This window comes from Podarcis liolepis, assembly GCF_965112155.1.
Source record: "Podarcis liolepis genome assembly, chromosome: 11".
NCBI classification, from domain to species: Eukaryota; Metazoa; Chordata; class Lepidosauria; order Squamata; family Lacertidae; genus Podarcis; species Podarcis liolepis.
This window is the reverse complement of record NC_139565.1, coordinates 34,464,304-34,482,895: the sequence shown is the minus strand read 5'-3', so window position 1 is coordinate 34,482,895 and position 18,592 is coordinate 34,464,304. Positions and strand designations below refer to the sequence as shown.

At 38.3% G+C, this 18,592-nt stretch overlaps 1 protein-coding gene across 10 annotated transcripts in view; it reads right to left on the bottom strand.

The window, feature by feature from the left end:
• SSBP2 (single stranded DNA binding protein 2) overlaps window positions 1-18,592 on the bottom strand; it is a 117,797-nt gene that overhangs the window by 15,593 nt on the left and 83,612 nt on the right. For 6 of the 10 annotated variants that reach the window (XM_083465466.1, XM_083465471.1, XM_083465469.1 and 3 more), the window contains 11 exons: window positions 18,384-18,443; window positions 16,854-16,920; window positions 15,795-15,865; window positions 13,264-13,355; window positions 11,008-11,056; window positions 10,103-10,138; window positions 7,678-7,732; window positions 6,740-6,810; window positions 6,222-6,300; window positions 4,327-4,355; window positions 3,498-3,596 (listed from right to left, as the gene is read on the bottom strand). In XM_083465466.1, the coding sequence (XP_083321592.1) occupies window positions 3,498-3,596; window positions 4,327-4,355; window positions 6,222-6,300; window positions 6,740-6,810; window positions 7,678-7,732; window positions 10,103-10,138; window positions 11,008-11,056; window positions 13,264-13,355; window positions 15,795-15,865; window positions 16,854-16,920; window positions 18,384-18,443 (708 nt within the window). The remainder of the gene's footprint in view (window positions 1-3,497; window positions 3,597-4,326; window positions 4,356-6,221; window positions 6,301-6,739; window positions 6,811-7,677; window positions 7,733-10,102; window positions 10,139-11,007; window positions 11,057-13,263; window positions 13,356-15,794; window positions 15,866-16,853; window positions 16,921-18,383; window positions 18,444-18,592) is intronic. The other 4 variants (XM_083465468.1, XM_083465470.1, XM_083465472.1 and 1 more) reach the window with 1 other exon arrangement.

Here is an 18,592-nt window from a genome sequence, read left to right as displayed (position 1 = left end):
TCTACCCAACTTGCTCTTGAGGGACTTGCAATCCTCTAGAGCAGAGTTGGGGATATCAATATCAATAACAATAACAATAATAACTGTTCCCCTTCCCATCAGCTGATGGAAATTTTACCATAAGCTTGAGTGGCACTGCTGGATACAACTCAGATTTTACATTAAGCCGGTTTAATTCATTTTTTAATAATTACACCTTGTAAAAAATAATAATTGTAGTGATCTTTTTCTCACTGCTAATTCATACAACGGCGTACTTGTGACAGACACTCAATGAAAAAGCATACAATAGTTCTGGAAATATGAAACTTTGCTTGAAAATCAGCATAACTGATTTTTAAAAATATAGGATTCATTAAGAGTTCAAAATCTAACCTTAAAGAATGGAGTATGAGCATATTTTGAAGACTCATGAAAATATCTACCTTCAGTGCAATAGGTAAAATTATTTGTGAATGAACACTAGAGGGCATTATTGTTTATCATTATCTTAAAAAGACTAACACAAATGTGCTCAGGAACGTATTTTAATTCAGCCATTTCAGAATGACTTTTTTCAGTTGATTTAGGTAGCCAATAGCCTTGATGTCCATTGGCTAAAAGTCAGAGTCTAGTGTTGGGATGCATTTCAAAGAACAGACCTAAACAAAAAAATTATATCATGTCGTTTGAAGAGTTTGGAATATAACTCATAACTTTTGCCATATTTAGGGGCCAAGAAGGTTTTAAATGACTGGAAGAGATCCACAATGAAATAGAAAAGCTAGTGGAAGCATCATGCAAGAAACAAAATAAAACCAAAGGAAAAACCACTTATAGCCATGTGAAAAAGGTGTAGCCTATGGATAAAATAATTTATGAATTTTATCTACAATTCTCCTTATTATACACCATTTAGCTAATCAGTCATATCTGCATGGAGTTAATGTTTATTTGGCAAAGCATTATGCATCACTGTTGCCTATCAGTAGTAGCATCTAATTCTTTATTTAGGTTAATTTGTATAATGTTAACTCAAAAATAATTTTATCTAAACAATAAAATCACATAAGCAAATATTAAATTCAAAAAAATTAAAAACAATTCAGCAACCAGCAGTAATAATGTAGAAGTATTTGTGGTTCTTTGCAGACATGTAGTCCACTTTTTTCTCCACTAATAGTAGAACGTAAACAAATGCACATTTGAAAATATAGTTTATAATAAGTGACAACTGCCTATGTTCTCATGGGAAAAGAGCATTACTTGGCAATGCAGTAATGTTAAGAGAGAAAAAATGGAACAGCACACTCAGAGCATGTACAAAAATAGCACACACAACAAGGTTATAGTTCATGTTTTAGTGTCTCAAGGGAAGTTTATTTTAATTTGCAACAAAATAGGAACAGGAAGAAACATGAACAGCTAATTATCCAAGGATATCACTATGGCATCCTATCAGTGTACAACTGTTTAATAATTAGGTCTAAAGGAAAAGACATACTCCCCCACACCCTATTGTGTTTTTAATTAGATTTTTTTATTATTGTAAACTGCTTTGGGATAAAGGTTTGCTGAAAAGTGGGATAAAAATGGAACAAAGTGTTTATTACAGTTAATTCCATTCTTACATTATAGTTATATATTTATATCCCACCTTTTCCCCTTGCAACTCAAAACAGCCAGGCAGTATCCTATCCAAGGCCGTGCCTGTTTCTTTGCTGCATAGTGTGTCTTCCACTGCTCTCCAATCCAAAGGGCTGATCAGCTGCAGCAATTTTCCAGCATGAATGAAGTGCTCCCAGGAATACAATATGCCCAGGAACACATTTACCTGTGTACCTATTTAAAACTCAAACCATCCTAACCCAACTTTCAAATATATTTCATTCTGAATTATAGGATTATCTACCTCTGTCAACGACATTTTCATGACTCTGCGGAAACAGCTGAATGACAGTGGAAGAACAACTCACTGTTTAAGAGTTCATCTGCTCGCTGCTATAGTGCACTGCCTTCATGTTCCTATCATGTACTAAAGTCTACTAATCCAAGCAGTAGCCAGTCTATTTTCTTCATATCCAGCATGCCCACTATGGGAAAGAACACTAATCCTGCCCATCAAAGTGTGCTTCATCATAGCAGCCTAATAATTTGTGGGGTAGAAGAGCAAGGACCACATCCATGGTGAGCTACAACTTCCATTATCTGTGATCAGAGGCCATGATGGCTGGGACTGATGGGAGTGTGGCCAGGCATCTAGAAGGGACACCATGCTGACTATAGAGCATTATGGGTTGGCATCGTCTGCTCAGAAAAACTGACATCAGTTTATCAATATAGATATCTGGTAGTCTTTGGCAACACACTGTATGTGAGGAAATGTATATCACATTCACCATGGTCACATCTTCATTCTGTTACTGACCCCAAAGGCACAGTATGGTAGGGACACTTTCACTTAATGGTATCCTTGCCTATATAGGTTGCAAATCTTCATATAGCCAATCTTCATACTTCCAAATGCAGTGTAAAGCAGTTTTCAAAATTGTTTGTCACCACCATCACAATGAATCTGTTTGCACCAAAACTTTGGTGTTTTTTTTTTCTCCCTTTCAAATTAATACTTAAGAGCTTGAAAATTATCTGTTGCTTTGTGACACTGGTCTGTATTCCTTTGCTGATAACAGGGTATCAGACAGGTCCATATATACTTCACTACGAATTCAGCCCTCTTCAATAAATTCTGTATACAAGTTCAGAAAAATGTTGAAGAAACAGATTGGAACTTTCTGAGAACAGCCATGCCACCATTATACTATTTTCTGCAAAATCATCAACAAGACAATCTTTACTTGTGGAAAGAAGGAAGTAAAAAAACAGCTAATTTGTCAGAATTGACAAAGCACGGTGATCCTAGCACAATAACTGATAACAGGCTAATAATTGGTGTGTGGGTGTATAATATACAATAAATAGGTCTATATTTTAAGCTTCATAAAACCATTTTATCCATAAGCAGAATCTATACTACAATCTTCACACATTATACACATTTTTCATGTTACTGTGTATGCCATTTGCATGATGCTTTCACTATTTCAGTATTTTATGGATCTTTTCTAGTCATCTTTGGCCTTCATATCCCAAATAAACTAGGCCAACTGTGTGAAAGTTATCGTCTCAAACATCTAAATGGATGGGTTGCAAAAATCCATTTTCAACCTTTTCTTTAAACGCATCAAATAAACTGCAGGAAAATTTGCAAAAAACAACAACATTTAGCTCAAGTAGGTGGTGGAACAACAATGGCCTAAAACGTCTCCAGGAAATAGCAAGCTTTTAAAAGAAAAAGGTCCTAACAGCCAATCTCTGGATTCTCTTCTGAAAAACATCTGATGTGTGCTATGTTCAAATTTGTTTGATTGCCATGATTGTAAGCTTTCTAAAGGACTGAAAGTAATATAAACATGTGCAAGTTATTCAGTAGCAACCAAAAAATAAAATATAATACTTACACTCTCACTCTGAAAAGGGTTTAGAAAGTTTCCACCCATTTCACCATCATCTCGAGGGGTCCCGGGCTGATTGCTCATGCTCATATTACTGGGAGAGTTCTATTTGAAGAACACAACAGGAGAGCAATGCTGTATGTGTGAATTCATTCTTGTTTTATGTAGATGAAAGAATTCAAGGGCGAAAATATAAAACCCATAGCACTGCCACATTCTATTCTTGCCTCCATTCTCACGAGTGATTGACATATATTTTATATTTGCCATATGAGGTCCAAAGCAGACCTCTTCCTCTATGATCTCTCACATAGTGCACCACCAATAGATGGCTAGTTTCTCTTAGAACCCCTATTAAAGACACCTCTGGCTACAAACCAAAAATCAGAATGTGCCTCCAAAAGGTGTTAACTTCTGGTTTGTGAGGTGGCATATTGATGGGGGTTATACTTGGTAGTTTCAGGATGGCAAGGCGAAAAGCGTTGAACATACTTAATGCAGCTGTCTGGATTATGGCATTTGCATCATCAATACTGAATACATGCAGTTTAATACATTGATCACAAATAGGGTAAGTGATTAGAGATCATCAGGAAAATAATCCCTTATATTCAGGAAAATCAATAAGCTAAATCCATTTAATGGAACACGTATCAAGATTTAGTTTCAACCTTCTATAAAATGATAATCTCGTTTGCATAATGCCCTCAAAGTGTTGATAATCCAATAACAACTACTTCATTTTAAACAAGGTGTTCGTTTGTTTTTAAGTGTTTAACCACCGTAATAAATCTGCTTAGAGAAAATCAGTGCCAAACATCAAATATATACTTACTTTGGAGATACTGTCCATGTCTCCTGAGCCTAAAATTAAAATGAAGATTTAGTTGTGGACTTCATCACTGAGTCTTTTCCAAACGTGAATACCTTAAATATTGCCACAATTATGAGCCTTTCAATTTCAATGGGTCCAATAAATCACTATCAATAGCATGACGCTGCAAGTTTAGGCATAAAATCAGTTATCAGCGATGGCTTGGGCACATAAAGGTTGAAATGGGAGGTGTAGGTATTTGCTATTTCATAGTAAGTAGCTAGATGTATCATATCAGGAAATATGGGAAGATTTCAGGTTGGCTAGAGCGTGAATTGGAAAAGTGGTACAAGACCCAGACACCAGGAGTTTCAGCTAAGGTCATCGTTAAAGCAAAAGGGGAAGCTTAGGGAGCCTATCAAGGAATCCTACAGATACCATTCTATCAAGAGGTCCAGTGTTAGAGTACAAACAACTGCATATAAAGGGCAGGTGAATCTTTTGACCTTGACCAGTAGACTACTTTTTGGAATTATTTTGGTGCTTTGCTTTTTTGGATTATTTCTGTGTTGGATTATCCCCTGGGAGACCACTTCTAGTAGTAGACTATGTAATTAGAAGCATATATAAGAAACCTTTTGTTGGTTTTTTCTTTATATAGTTGTGTGAAGTCTGTGTGAGACAGTGTACGTGCTCTCAATAAAGAGTCCATTGAACTTTAAACATACCTGCTTGAGTTGTACTTCTAGTAGTAGACTATGTAATTAGAAGCATATATAAGAAACCTTTTGTTGGTTTTTTCTTTATATAGTTGTGTGAAGTCTGTGTGAGACAGTGTACATGCTCTCAATAAAGAGTCCGTTGAACTTTAAACATACCTGCTTGAGCTGTACCAACTTGAGCTCGGTGGGTGGATTCCCAGGGACCAGAGAAAGGTAAGGCAGGAAGGAGGTTGTAGGATACCTCCAGGTCAAGTCCCAGTACCCAGTTAATAATTCCACAAACATCTAAATCATACAGCCTACTCAGAGCTTAGCTGAATATATCATCCAATGTTTTTACATTTTAAAAATCATTTTTTTCTACTGAATATTTAACTTTTTTCCTTTAGGTTATGATATACTGCAAAAGAATATATGCTTTTTCTTTTTTTAACCTATTGCTACAGCTCAAGTTGGGACAGCCAAGATGAGTAAATTGAAACAAGATGTATGCCATTTTTCTGCATTCTGCTTGACTTTTTTTTTTTTTTGGTAAATTCACACCCAGAGCATGCCACCACCAGCAGAGGAGTTGTTGTTTTGACATCCTTGCTCATGGGAAATGAACAAAAGTCACAGTTGTTTACCGTCTGTCTGCTGTATTGTGGCAACATCTCTGTATGAAACTGGTTGCATTATCATGGATGAGAAAGAAGTGGTCAACCCAAGTAAAACAGTACTGTCAAACACCCCACCAGTTGCCAAATGAGCAAAAGCTCTCCCCCTCCGCATAAACAGACTTTCCCACTCTGCCCTGGCTTTCAGTATTTTGATTTTGTAACTCAACCCTCAGTTGTTTATTTTATTTTATTTTCACCTTAACTTTAAGGAGAGAACTTCCAGGACTTTTAAATTTCCTGGCATGTTATCATGAAACCTTACTCCAGAATCATAGCATGTTGGGGCTTTCCACCTGTGCAGTTTTATTTTAACTTCTAAAACACATGCAACTTAATTTATAAAGCACGATAGGAATCCCAAGTATATATTTTGTATGTCAGGGTTTTTTTTGCTAGAAACCTGAGAATTGCCATTTAGAAATCAACTTCCCTGGCTGCAAAGGAAATTTTGAAAACGCAATGGAAGTAATTCAAAACAAGACATTCTGAAATGAACGCAGCACAGAGTTAAGAAGTCAAGGTGTAGTACTCTTACCTAATGATCCATTCATATGATGTGAATCCATGCCACCCAATCCACCCATAGGGCCGTCAGACCCTGGTCCCATTGGAAACTGCAGAAAGTTAAAATACATCATACTACATGCTATTAAGTAACTTTCACCACTTAATAAATCTATGGTAAAGAATAAACTGCATGGTAAAAAACTGGAATATGAATAACAATCTTGTTTCTATTTCTGTCAATACTGTATTTAAACAGTAAAAATAATTATCTCCAGAAATAGCTAGAAAAAGAGCTAGGAAATTACCTAAACCACGAGAGATACTCACATAAGCAATATTTATGTTAACATCATTACATCAGAGTATGGCCTTGGAGCAGCCACTGCAAACATTTCTATATTAATGAAAATTTAGTGGAGCAATGTTGGCATGTATATAAGTCATGTTCTTTCACATAAAGGGAGATAAGACATAAAAGAATAATGTTTCATACACTAGTGTTTAAGCTGCACAATTTAAATATGTGTTTTCATTTCTGATATTTACATTAGGTCTGTTGGGTCCAGGAGGAACTGCATTCATTAAAGTGTACATATTGTCTCCGGAGTTGGTTGAATCTGAAACAAAAATATACGTAGGAGGTCACACATCTTCAATGGAAAACAGCCAATGAACACAATGAGCTATTAATTCAAGGCATGCTTACAGTGCCACGGAAGAACACATTTCAGAACTGCTCTCAAATTGGACGTACAGTACACATTATTGTTAACACCAACTGTAATGTATTTTGCTTATAAGCAGCATTTGGCTAGACTGTTAGCAAATGCTTGATAAGGGATTTGTTGCAGATGTTAAAAGGAAAACAGGAGCAAATATTGCATAGGCATGGACCAGCAGCAGTTTCCTTCTTTAACATGGAAAATAACTGAACCCAGATGAGAATCCATTAGTATTCAAACTGAAGGGCACCAATATCCAATCTGCTTTACTTGCTCCATTAATGGTTTGTGAGAAGGCACTTTCCCAATGTTTGTGCAAGAAGCAATGACAATGAGAAGTCTGGCCTTTCAAAATGGAAGAACTGAAGAGGTACAGAGGAGAACCAGCTATGATTTAACAAGACACAATTTGGCACTGGGCCAAAGTCAAACAGTTCCTGCCTTCTTGGTAATTTCTGCCTGTTGTGGATGCTCTACTTTCAAACATATTCAGGTTTGAAAGAATGATTCATAAAGCTGAGTTAGTCTTCCATAATTAATAAAATTATAAGCTGCATCCATGTATAGGAAGATGGAAGTGGTTCAGAATCCTAAAGTGATTGCTAAAATGTTAAGCAAAATTACATAAATTTCTCTTACCTGTGTATGCATTTTAATTATTGGTTGCCTAAATCATGCATTTCCAGAATTTAAAAAAATGACGTACATTTAAAAAAAAATATTTTGCATTGCTTTGACATTTTCTGGTCAAAATTGGGATACCTGCTGGACTAGGCATGATGGGTGTTCCCGGTGGCCCCCCGCCTCCTGGTGGACCCTAAAAACCAAACCAAACCATTTAATTAATAAACACACAAAAGAGCAGTCAGGATCAGTGAAGAGACTGAAGTAAACAATATGCTTTTGAAGGGTTTCCCCACGTGACAGAATTAACATATTTTATTTCATCATTCATTCACTCAGATAGTTGAGTGCTTATCAATTTGGAAGTGAAACAAGGCTATCCAAAAATATGAGAGCAATTTCTACATACACATGGAACTCCCCAGTTATGTGCAAATATATGTCTATATTGTTTTTAAAGTAGCAGCTGAGCTTACTTGAACCATGACTGGTAGAAGCACCAAGGGCACTTTAACCAAGTTGGGAGGGGAGGGTGTGTGTGTCAGGCATGTAAGTTCTGTGCCTTCCTTACGCCAGTCAGTTAAGGATCCCAAGTGCATTAGCCACATGGCAGCTAAAATAGCAAGCAAAGGGGATAAGAAGACAAACATAAAATTTGGTTTTGGCTTAGATAGCAAGGTCAGCCAAGAAATTTGTATCCTTCCTTATCAGATTCCATCTGGGGATCAAATTACACTACTGACAACTGGGGGGGGAGGGAAACAGTAAGACAGACTTACAGTGGATGCTCGGGTTGCGAACGTGAGCCGTGCAAGAGGTACAGTCGCAACCCGCAGCCTTCGCAGTGCTGCGTCTGCGCACGCGCGTGTCACGATTCGGCGCTTCTGCACAAAGCGTAATTTAGTGTTTCTGCACATGCGCTGAAACCCGGAAGTAACCTGTTCCAGTACTTCCGGGTTCGGCGCGGTGTGCAACCCGAAAACGCGCAAGCTGAAGTGTCCGTAACCCGAGGTATGACTGTACTTACATCTTAATTGCTAATTTCTCTCACATGTCAAATTTGCCACCACTTTTAACTGTGAATTCAGGTTCAACTTTGTACACTCTATATAGGTAAAGGTAAAGGGACCCCTGACCATTAGGTCCAGTTGTGGCCGACTCTGGGGTTGCGGCGCTCATCTCGCTTTATTAGCCAAGGGAGCTGGCGTACAGCTTCCGGGTCATGTGGCCAGCATGACTAAGCCGCTTCTGGCAAACCAGAGCAGCGCACGGAAATGCTGTTTACCTTCCCGCTGGAGTGGTACCTATTTATCTACTTGCACTTTGACGTGCTTTCGAACTGCTAGGTTGGCAGAAGCAGGGACCGAGCAACGGGAGCTCACCTCGTCGCAGGGATTCAAACCACCGACCTTCTGATCGGCAAGTCCTAGGCTCTGTGGTATAACCCACAGTGCCACCCGCATCCCTCTATAAAGAGCACACCTAAATATTCTAGTAAATTTGGCAAGCTTGATAACCATGTTTTTTACACACAAGCATATTAAGGTTTCACAGCAGGTGGTGATCTTGACACTTTTGCTACCTCCAGTTATCTAGACCAGGGGTGGCTAACCTCTTTTAATGCAAATACCTCATCCTGGGGGAGGAGGGTGATCCCAGTGGTGGGCATGGTCACACCTCTCTTTCACACACCCACACACCTTCCTCTGGCCCCCTTCCTGGTCAAATGATTGACTTGATGACCACGCAAGGGGAAATATGCAGGGTACTGGGCTGGGTACAGAGCTTTAACTCTCTGGCCACGCCAGGCCTCTCCCTTTTCTGCCCTACTGGATTCTACTTTGCAGGATGAGGCTGGTGGCAATTGTGGATGTCAGATGTATAACCAAGTCATGCTATTCAATCTGTGCCAGTATGGCTATCTGCTATGTGTATCGTTATGACATAGTTCTAATAATCCTCTAAAATCACTGGATGTAAATATTTAATAACAAAAGTTTTAGATAAAAAAACTAGCTACATTCCCTAAACCAATTATTCTGATGATTACAATGGTGATTCTGCCACTTAAGATCAGGTTTTCAAGTCCCACTCAGTTTAAGTGAAGAAAATAAAATAAGTCAGAACAGAAAAAGTGTGAAACATGTTCTCATACTGCACAAAATTTTATTTGTGACTATATTGTTAGATACATTTTAGACCCTTCAATACAAATGAAATTTCTTAAATTCAAGCTCATAATTGTGTTCCTCAAAACAGCTGCTTTTACTTTTTCATTATTGAAGACTATGCATTGTACCAGTTAGAGAACATATGCTGAAGTAAAACCCAGCATTCAGGGCAATTTTGGCAAGACTGTTAACTGTTTTACTAATGAACATCAACATATGTACTACAAATATATAGCAGACGCAATGATACAAAACAGATCAGCTGTTCACTTCTCAACCAATACACATGGGTTTTCCTCAACATCTGGACAACCATTTCTTAACCCAAATGAAACGTAGCATTTATGCTAATGACTGCACATATATAAGCGGACACACACAAGCATACTCACTACATAATTCCCAGGTGACGCAGAAGAGTATGGTATCTGAAAAAGAAAAGAAAAGAAAAGAAAACTGAGCTTTATTCCCTTTGAGATATAATTCTTTTATTTTTAAAAATGCTTCATTTTGAAATTAAAAAATAGTTTCTAGAAAGAAGAACAAGTCAGCAAATCACTGCTAAAAAATACCAGTGATCAAGTTATATATAAGTGCCCTAAAAATAAATAAATAAATAAATAAATAAATAAATAAATAAATAAATGCCATCTTACTACTGCCATTTCCACTATTTAAATCGTATTAAGTAAAGCTGAATATGAACATTTTATTATGGTTTTTCCATGCAGCAATTGTTGTCAGAAAGCATTTTGTGGTTTTAAATGTTCTGTATAAATCAGCAGAATCAAGAATGGAAGAATCTTTGTTAAACAAAACAGCTGAGTTCATACTATGAGGAGTAGCAACTTATTTTATATCACCTTTCTATAAAAAAAACAAAACAAAGGAAGCTAACAAAATAAAAAAACACCACCAAACAATTAAGGTATCAAAACATAATAAACTTAGAACAGCAGCATAAGAGGCTATTTTTAAAGTAGTGATAATTATAAGATTATAAGGAATGGGTAAACAGGTAACCCAACTGCCTTGTCACCAAAAGCCACCTGAAACAGAAATAGAAAAGCTAAATGCAAGGAAGATGAAAATAGACCTACAACAGGTACTGAATTCAGCTTATGAAAAGGCCCTCGGATGTGTATCTTCAGGGAGCAGAATGATACAGATAGTATTCCTGAGTCAGAAGGTATGTTGATAAAGTTATGAGCAACTTAACAGTAAGTTTTGCTTTTTGCTTTTTTCAAAAGGCATAAAACAGGATTACAAATTCCAGTACATCTTGATATATACTTACAGAATTGGCATTTGTAGGGTTTGGCCAAGGTCTACCACCTCCCGGACCCCTAAAATATAAAAGTTCACAATATAATTTGAGCTGCAGGAGAGGTAAGTGGAAGGTAAAATACAATTCTGAGAGTGGAAGTCTTTTTGTGGAGTGTTGGATCCTGCTCTTAATATAGAGGCCAGTAGCATCCTCTAGTCCAGTGTTTCCCAACCGGTGTTCCCCGGCACACTAGTGTGCCGTGAGACACCGGCTGGTGTGCCGTGGGAGGGAGGCGGGCGAGTCGGGCGGCGAGAGGCGGCGGCGGCGAGGATCCGCGTCGAGCCGGGGGCGGCTCCGCGGTGCTGGTGCCGAGCGGCGGGGCAGCGCGCGCAAAAGGGAGGAGCGCGAGACAGCGGAGGAGGAGGAGGCCGGCATGTCCGGGCAGCAGCAGCAACAGCAGCAGCAGCAACTCCCGGCGACGGCTCCTCCTCCGCCCGCTATCGCCGCCACCACAACAGCCGCCGCCGCCTCAGCTGCCGTCGTCCCTCAATCCCTCGCTCTGCTGCCTCCTCCCACCCCGGCAAGGGGAAGGGAAAAAACTTTCACTTTTGTGCGTCCCTCCCGGCGTGACGCTGCGCGCTGACGTCACGGGGCGGGGCTTTAATGGTGGTGTGCCGCGAGATTTTTTCCTGGTAAACAGGTGTGCCGTTGCCCAAAAACGTTTGGGAAACACTGCTCTAGTCTAATAAAGACTTCCCCAGAAATATAATATAGACACAACCTTACACCATCTAATTGAAAGATAGACAAAGAATATTTTAGGGGGGAAAGGGGGTGGGGGGAAATTTAAAGCTACGGTTTCCGGACAGAGGATTCTTAAACCACCTAATCTAATACCATCCACCACTTGCTTTTGCATCCTTTGCCACTCCTGTGTTGTTGGAAGTCCTTCAGCTTTCTCCCAATGGAAGTGTAGCGTGTTTGAGGAATGAGACATTCACAGGGAAACCAAAATGCTTGTTTACAAAGCTATTGTACTACACACTAACTTTATGTTTGTGAAACATGGACCACTCATAAATGCCATCTCCAACTCCTCAAAAGATTCCAACAACGGTGTCTCCAAAAAAAATTATATATCACTTGGGAAGACAGGCAAACTAATGTCAGTGTACTGGAAGAAGCAAAGATCACCAGTGTCGAAGCAACGATTCTTCAGCATCAACTTACTGGACTGGTCATGTTGTTTGGATGCCTGATTATCGTCCAAAGCAACTACTCTATTGCCAACTTAATGGAAAGCGTACAACAAAAGTGGACAACAAAACAGGTTAAAGACACTCTCAAGACAAATCTTTAAAAAAATGTAGTAAAAACACTGACAACAGGGAAACACTGGCCTGCGAGTGCTCCAATTGGAGAATAGCCTCTACCCAAGGTGTAATGGACTTTGAAGAAGCACGAACTCAGGACAAAAGGGAGAAACGAGCTAAGAGGAAGGCACCTTTGGCAAATCCTCACTGTGATCAACTCCCACCTGGAAACCTATGTCTCCGCTGTGCGGAGGATGTGCGGATCCAGAATTGGCCTCCACAGTCACCTACAGACACGCTGTTAAGACCATATTCATGGAAAACAATCTTACTTAGCTACAAGCAAACACCAAAGAAGAATAAGCTGTTTCTGGTAACTAAAGAGCAAGTAACTATATGTCTGACAGGTAGCATATTATTACAATGTTACTTAAATGTCTTGCTTCCTTTATTTGACATATTTAACTTACTAACATAACAAACACTTCTAAAGTAAATGCATAACTATTTACATCTTTAATTCCACTTACTTCCAGAAACATGTAATACTGACAGACACCAATTGCCCCATCTTTACCACACTGCTAACATTCTGCATATCCAATGCCTTCCTTTCTTTATCCATACTAAGGTGTAGTACAATTGGCACAAACATAATGAAGATACAGGTTGCTTTCAGAGCAACCCAGTTATTGTTCTTCTGTTGTAATCTACAAGCAGAACTGCAATTGACTTTCAATATAGTCACGATCTCCTGCTATGTTTTATCCATAGTAGAGTAGATGACATATCTGCTGTGAGAGGGGCCACCAGAAGTTCAGCACACATTCATGATAAGCCTTGTGATGGATGTCAATTTGACTCTGGTTTATTTTTTAAAGGTTGATCTTTTAATTACATGTTATAAGGTTTAATGTAAAACAAGATTGTCTCTTTTTGTAAATGTTTTAGCGGCATTTTTCTTTTTACTTACATATTCATTCCAGGCATTCCGGGGCCACCTAAAGCATTCAGTGGGGGTCTCATTGCACCTCCATAGTTCTGCAATGATAACCAAGGGTCAGACTACCACAAAACAAAAAAACAAAACCAAAGAGGAGGGGGGAAAGAAAGGACAGCAGGTTAATGACTTCCCTACACATCTGATTATTGGATAGGCCAGTGCCATTCATTTTCAGAATTTGAGTTGCTTGACTAAAAACAATTATTGTTTCTACACTCTCCCTAATTTTAATAAAACTATTTAGCATTTCCTAAGAGTCTTATTATCTTAACAATGGGAGGATATGGGGCACATTTACAAATGTTAATTGATTCATGGAGATTGTAACATTTATGGTAGATAACACAATTGTCTGTGAGGGACAGATTTAATATCCATTTCACAAAAGTTGACTTTGTATTCCACAGACATTTTGAGGGATTCAAATGGATTATTTTTTTAAGTAAACTGCCTATTTAGTGTTAGTATTTAACATTAGAAGTATATACTTATACTGAATAAGATGACTGCTAAGTTTACTTAATAAGCAATCTACAGCAAAGAGCAGGGGAATTATTCAGAAGGCACGAAAAATGTACTGAAATGCCTATGAACAGCCCATTGCTGTGTTCAGGACAAAACGAAAACGTGCTCTCCACCTAGCTCTTAGGCTGTCACTTATAGCAATCGATTCTGGAAACTGCGCTATTTACCTGGGGGGTGGGGAATGAAACAGCACATGGGTGATATCCAATATTTCCTCTTTGTCTCCCTCACCCCAGGGCACCTTCCCCCAAGCTTGTTTCGTAAGATCCTTCAACCCTTTGAAGCTGATGTGCCGGGATGTGTGTGGGCTGAGGAGAAGGAGAGGAAAGTCCTGTTGCACAAGCAAAAGTCACTAGCGGACAGGAATAACTGGGTATCACCCAATGTACGTAGCTGTAACATGACCATCTTAGACTGTGTGCATTCTCAGCTATAAGAATTGTACTATTCAAAGAGAAAGCATGTCAATCTGTTGTGAGAAGGGAAGTCAGGCTTGAGTTCTTAAAAGTGGCCAATGCTATTTACTTTGTAAGTGTACTCATATAACGCTTTCTAATTATAACAAAAATTAAAACAAAGAGCCCTAGATGAGTCTAGTCAACAAACCCATGTTGTAGGACATGTGCTCCAGACATGCCGGTGTATAACAACATGCTTCTGGAGCTATGTCATATTTTATTGAAGTATTCCAGATATAAAGGTCATCAAAATAAATGCACACATACTGACATATAAAAGCTGTCTCTTTTTAAAACTTTCAGCAAAAGCTTGACTGATTTTCATGCTATTCAGTTCAATTTTCTCTGATTAAGAATCTGAGGATTCACACTAGTTTCCACCTTGTGAAACTAAGATGTTTATTGAATATTGAAGCTAAAATAACTAAATCAGTTTCTATGCTAAAACTGTTGTAGGAAAGGATTTGGATATTATTGTTTCTGTGAAAGTATACAATTTCTGTGAAAGTATACAATTTTGCCAAATGGTTTGAAAATATTTTAAAAGGCAAATCTGAGTAAGTCTTGCTTGAATGATTTGGTATTATTAGGGACATATGAAGAGATTTACAGTGGAACCTCGGTTTTCGAACGTAATCTGCTCCGGAAGACAGTTCAACTTCCGAAACGTTAGAAAACTGAGGCGCAAAGGTGGCCTACCAATTCAATAGAGAAAATTGTAAAAAACAACAGATACATGCAGCAGAAACTGTTCGACTTCTGAGGCATGTTTGATAACGGAAGCATTTACTTCCAGATTTCGGCATTCAAAAGCCAAAGCTTTCGGCAATGGAGATGTCCGAAAACCAAGGTACCACTGTATATGGATAGGTTCAAAAAGACGGTGAATGGCCATCAATTAGAAAGTTTAATTAATTTTTCTTTCTTTCATGTTTTCTGTCTTTTAAAAACGATATTTTGCATTTCTCCAAGAAATAGCTAATGTAGCTATTAAACAAATGAGAAATACCAAAGGTTTTATTCTGAATGCAATTTCAGTTAAGTGGAAGAAAAATGAATGTTGCAACAAATTGCACATTTTTAAAACTACAGTCAGTGAACACAGATAGGCAAAACAAACTATGGTTACACCACTATTTCCCCCGGGCATTTAATACTCAGAAATATGCTGCTTCTATACCTGATGATTCATGGAATTAATAGGTAAATGAATCATCCATGTGTAGAGTAATTTCTAAGTACAGGATGGTGAGAACAAACAAACAAACAAGCAGAAAATGTGATCGTCTTCATGATCTATTTTTAAGCTTCCAGACGCCACTGTTGGAAGCAGAAAGCTGAGCTAGGTGGATTTTGGTCTAACCAAGCAAGGAATGGTTTCAGGGATGTAGCATAGGCGTTCTGTGGGAAGTCATGCCTTTACACATAGCAACTACAAATAGTTGCATTATAAATTCCACATGAAAAGGGGGCATTTTGATATACATGGCCATGTGAACTGCAACACAAGCAATATACCTGAGGTCCTAAGGGAACCATTCCTCTAGGAGGAGTCATTCTCTGCATTGGCCCACCCATATTTGGATGTCCTGGAAAAGACATGTATTAGGGTACAACCTTTAGTTCAATAATCAGGCTAGCTGATTAAAATATCTTTATATTCAGAGGCACATTCTTAAATCAGATTTCCCCCCACCAACAAATTGTTAATCATGGTTAATGCAAATATTTATCATACACACACTCATATGGCAGGCACCATCATAGATTATTGTTTTTTCTTTAACACAGAGGCAGAGTCTCTTCTAAGATGGTGCTTGCCACAACAGTGGTTGCATTAACGAAAAATAAAAAAGCATTTTCTTCAGAACTTTAGCTAAACTCATATGCGGACTTAATAAAGCATTCAGCCCCAACAACCAGTTCACTGTAGACAAGTCATGGAATGAACCTCCACTTTTATGTTTAGACAAAAAAGGAGGCTGGAAGTAATAATGGAACTATATAATTTTAAAACAACTAATACAATTTACTAAGCATTCTTTAACTGACAGTGCTAAATAATATATAACTACATTACATATTTCAATTATTCAAAAGGAAAACAGCTAGGAACTCGGGGTAGCTGCTGAATATAGCGCAAGATTCTGGGCAGAATGCAATAGCTTCTTGGGCAATCCCTAGGCAACAGTGACTTAGGAAAAGGAAATGCTATGATGGGTAAGATATTTGAATCATCAGAGACCTTTAGGTAAAAAATACTTATTTATCCCCATCAATTCTGACCTCAATATGAAGAATGTCATTATTCAATTTATACTGCAAAAGTAAAATGATTTAAACTCCAGATTTAGGCATAGAAGCTGTTCCCTTTGCATGAAGAGATGATTAACTACAAAGGTTTTTCCCTTGTATCCTATGCCACAGGACATCCATGAGAAGAACAACAGAACCATCCCACCTGCAGTGCCACAACTGTGTTCATTTTTGCCTGTCACTCCGATCGCTTAACATTCTAAGAAGTGAGAGTAAGATTTCTGAACCAACATGCTGTTATCTATTGATGATACAGATTACCTTGTTGCCGTGTTGGATCCATTCCACTAGGCAATAATGGCTGACTTCCTGGGACACCTCCAAGTGCCTATAAATAAAAACATTTGAATTTAAAAGTTCAATTATATATGAACAGAGAGAGGCTTATTTTTTAAAAAATAAAATGCAATGTGTTTCCAATGCCAAGCAATATTAAATATATTGTTATATTTAATATTATTATTTAATATTATTAATTTAATATTATTATTATTAAAATATTAAAACAGTACTTTATTGAGTTAGGTTTTTAAGATAAGCTACCCCTGACTTTCCTTACATTTTCACAAACTACAATGATTTCCAGTTCCAAACAAGTCTATCATTTTGATTGTAATTTACTTTGTTCACCCAGTTATTAGATGCCTTTTGTTAACCAAAAATTGCTGGAAACCTCAATAGGAACACTGCATCAATTCCATTGATTTCAATGGAATATTGTTGAACGACTACATGAAAATTAAGCATGTATTTAACCATGCTAATTTTGGTCAAGTTTTATAACATGAAATAACACAATCAGTGCTATAACTTTATATTAAGCAGTGCTTTTTAGAATCCTGATATAAAATGAGAAAATCCACCCACAGACAGGGCAAGTCTTGATTGAGCAGACTTCTGAGTACTCTTCCAGATGAGGCTTTTTGCTGTGCACTCGCTCTATAAACTGAATTTTGCAGAGGGTCCAATTCGTAAACTGCTGTCATTCTTTAAATGGAGGCTGTCTTTGTCTTGCCTCAAATAAAAAATGCAACCCCCAAAAAAAAAATTGGCAGGAAGAGGAGCGGTGAAGCACAGTGCGATGCCTTCATTTGCCCACCATGGCCAAAGGCTATGAAGAAAGTTAGGTAAAGGGTAAAGGGACCCCTGACTATTTGGTCCAGTCGTGACCGACTCTGGGGTTGTGGCGCTCATCTCGCTTTATTGGCTGAGGGAGCCGGCATTTGTCTGCAGACAGCTTCCGGGTCATGTGGCCAGCATGACTAAGCCGCTTCTCAACAAGAGCAGCACACAGAAATGCCGTTTACCTTCCCTATTTATCTACTTGCACTTTGACGTGCTTTTGAACTGCTAGGTTGGCAGGAGCTGGGACTGAACAACAGGAGCTCAACCCGTCGCGGGGATTTGAACCGCCGACCTTCTGATCGGCAAGTCCTAGGCTCTGTGGTTTAACCCACAGCGCCACCCGTGTCCGAAGAAAGTTAGTGCCACATTAAACAACACTGTTTCTTCACTTCTGCAGTTATTCTTTCTTTTCTTGTTTTGTTTTGCTGCTACAGACTGATAAAAGTACAAGAGACAAAACCCCTCAGACTCTTGACCTAGACTTCTGGGAATCAAGAGGCTGATATGGTGCATTTCCAATAAAATTTGGTTTGCATTGTCAAATGGCTGTATAATGTTTGGCGTTTGTTGAAATTATTGTTCTCATAAAGAAAGTATGCAGAGTTTTGACTTTTCTGGTTCAGTTTTCTCTTGCCACTTGCATTTCATTAATAAAAGGACTGTTACCTGGTTGGGTATCCTTAAAGGTGGCCTTGGGCCTCCTGGGTATCGGGGGGACATGAAAGGCTGCAAAAGAAAATAACTACATTAAGAACACAGATACAGCCATTTTAAATTAAATCCCAGAAAAACTTTGATACTAATTCTCACAACTAACAAGAACATTATTTGAGCAGTGTCAGATGTTACTGTACTTCTTAACTGACATTTATTGA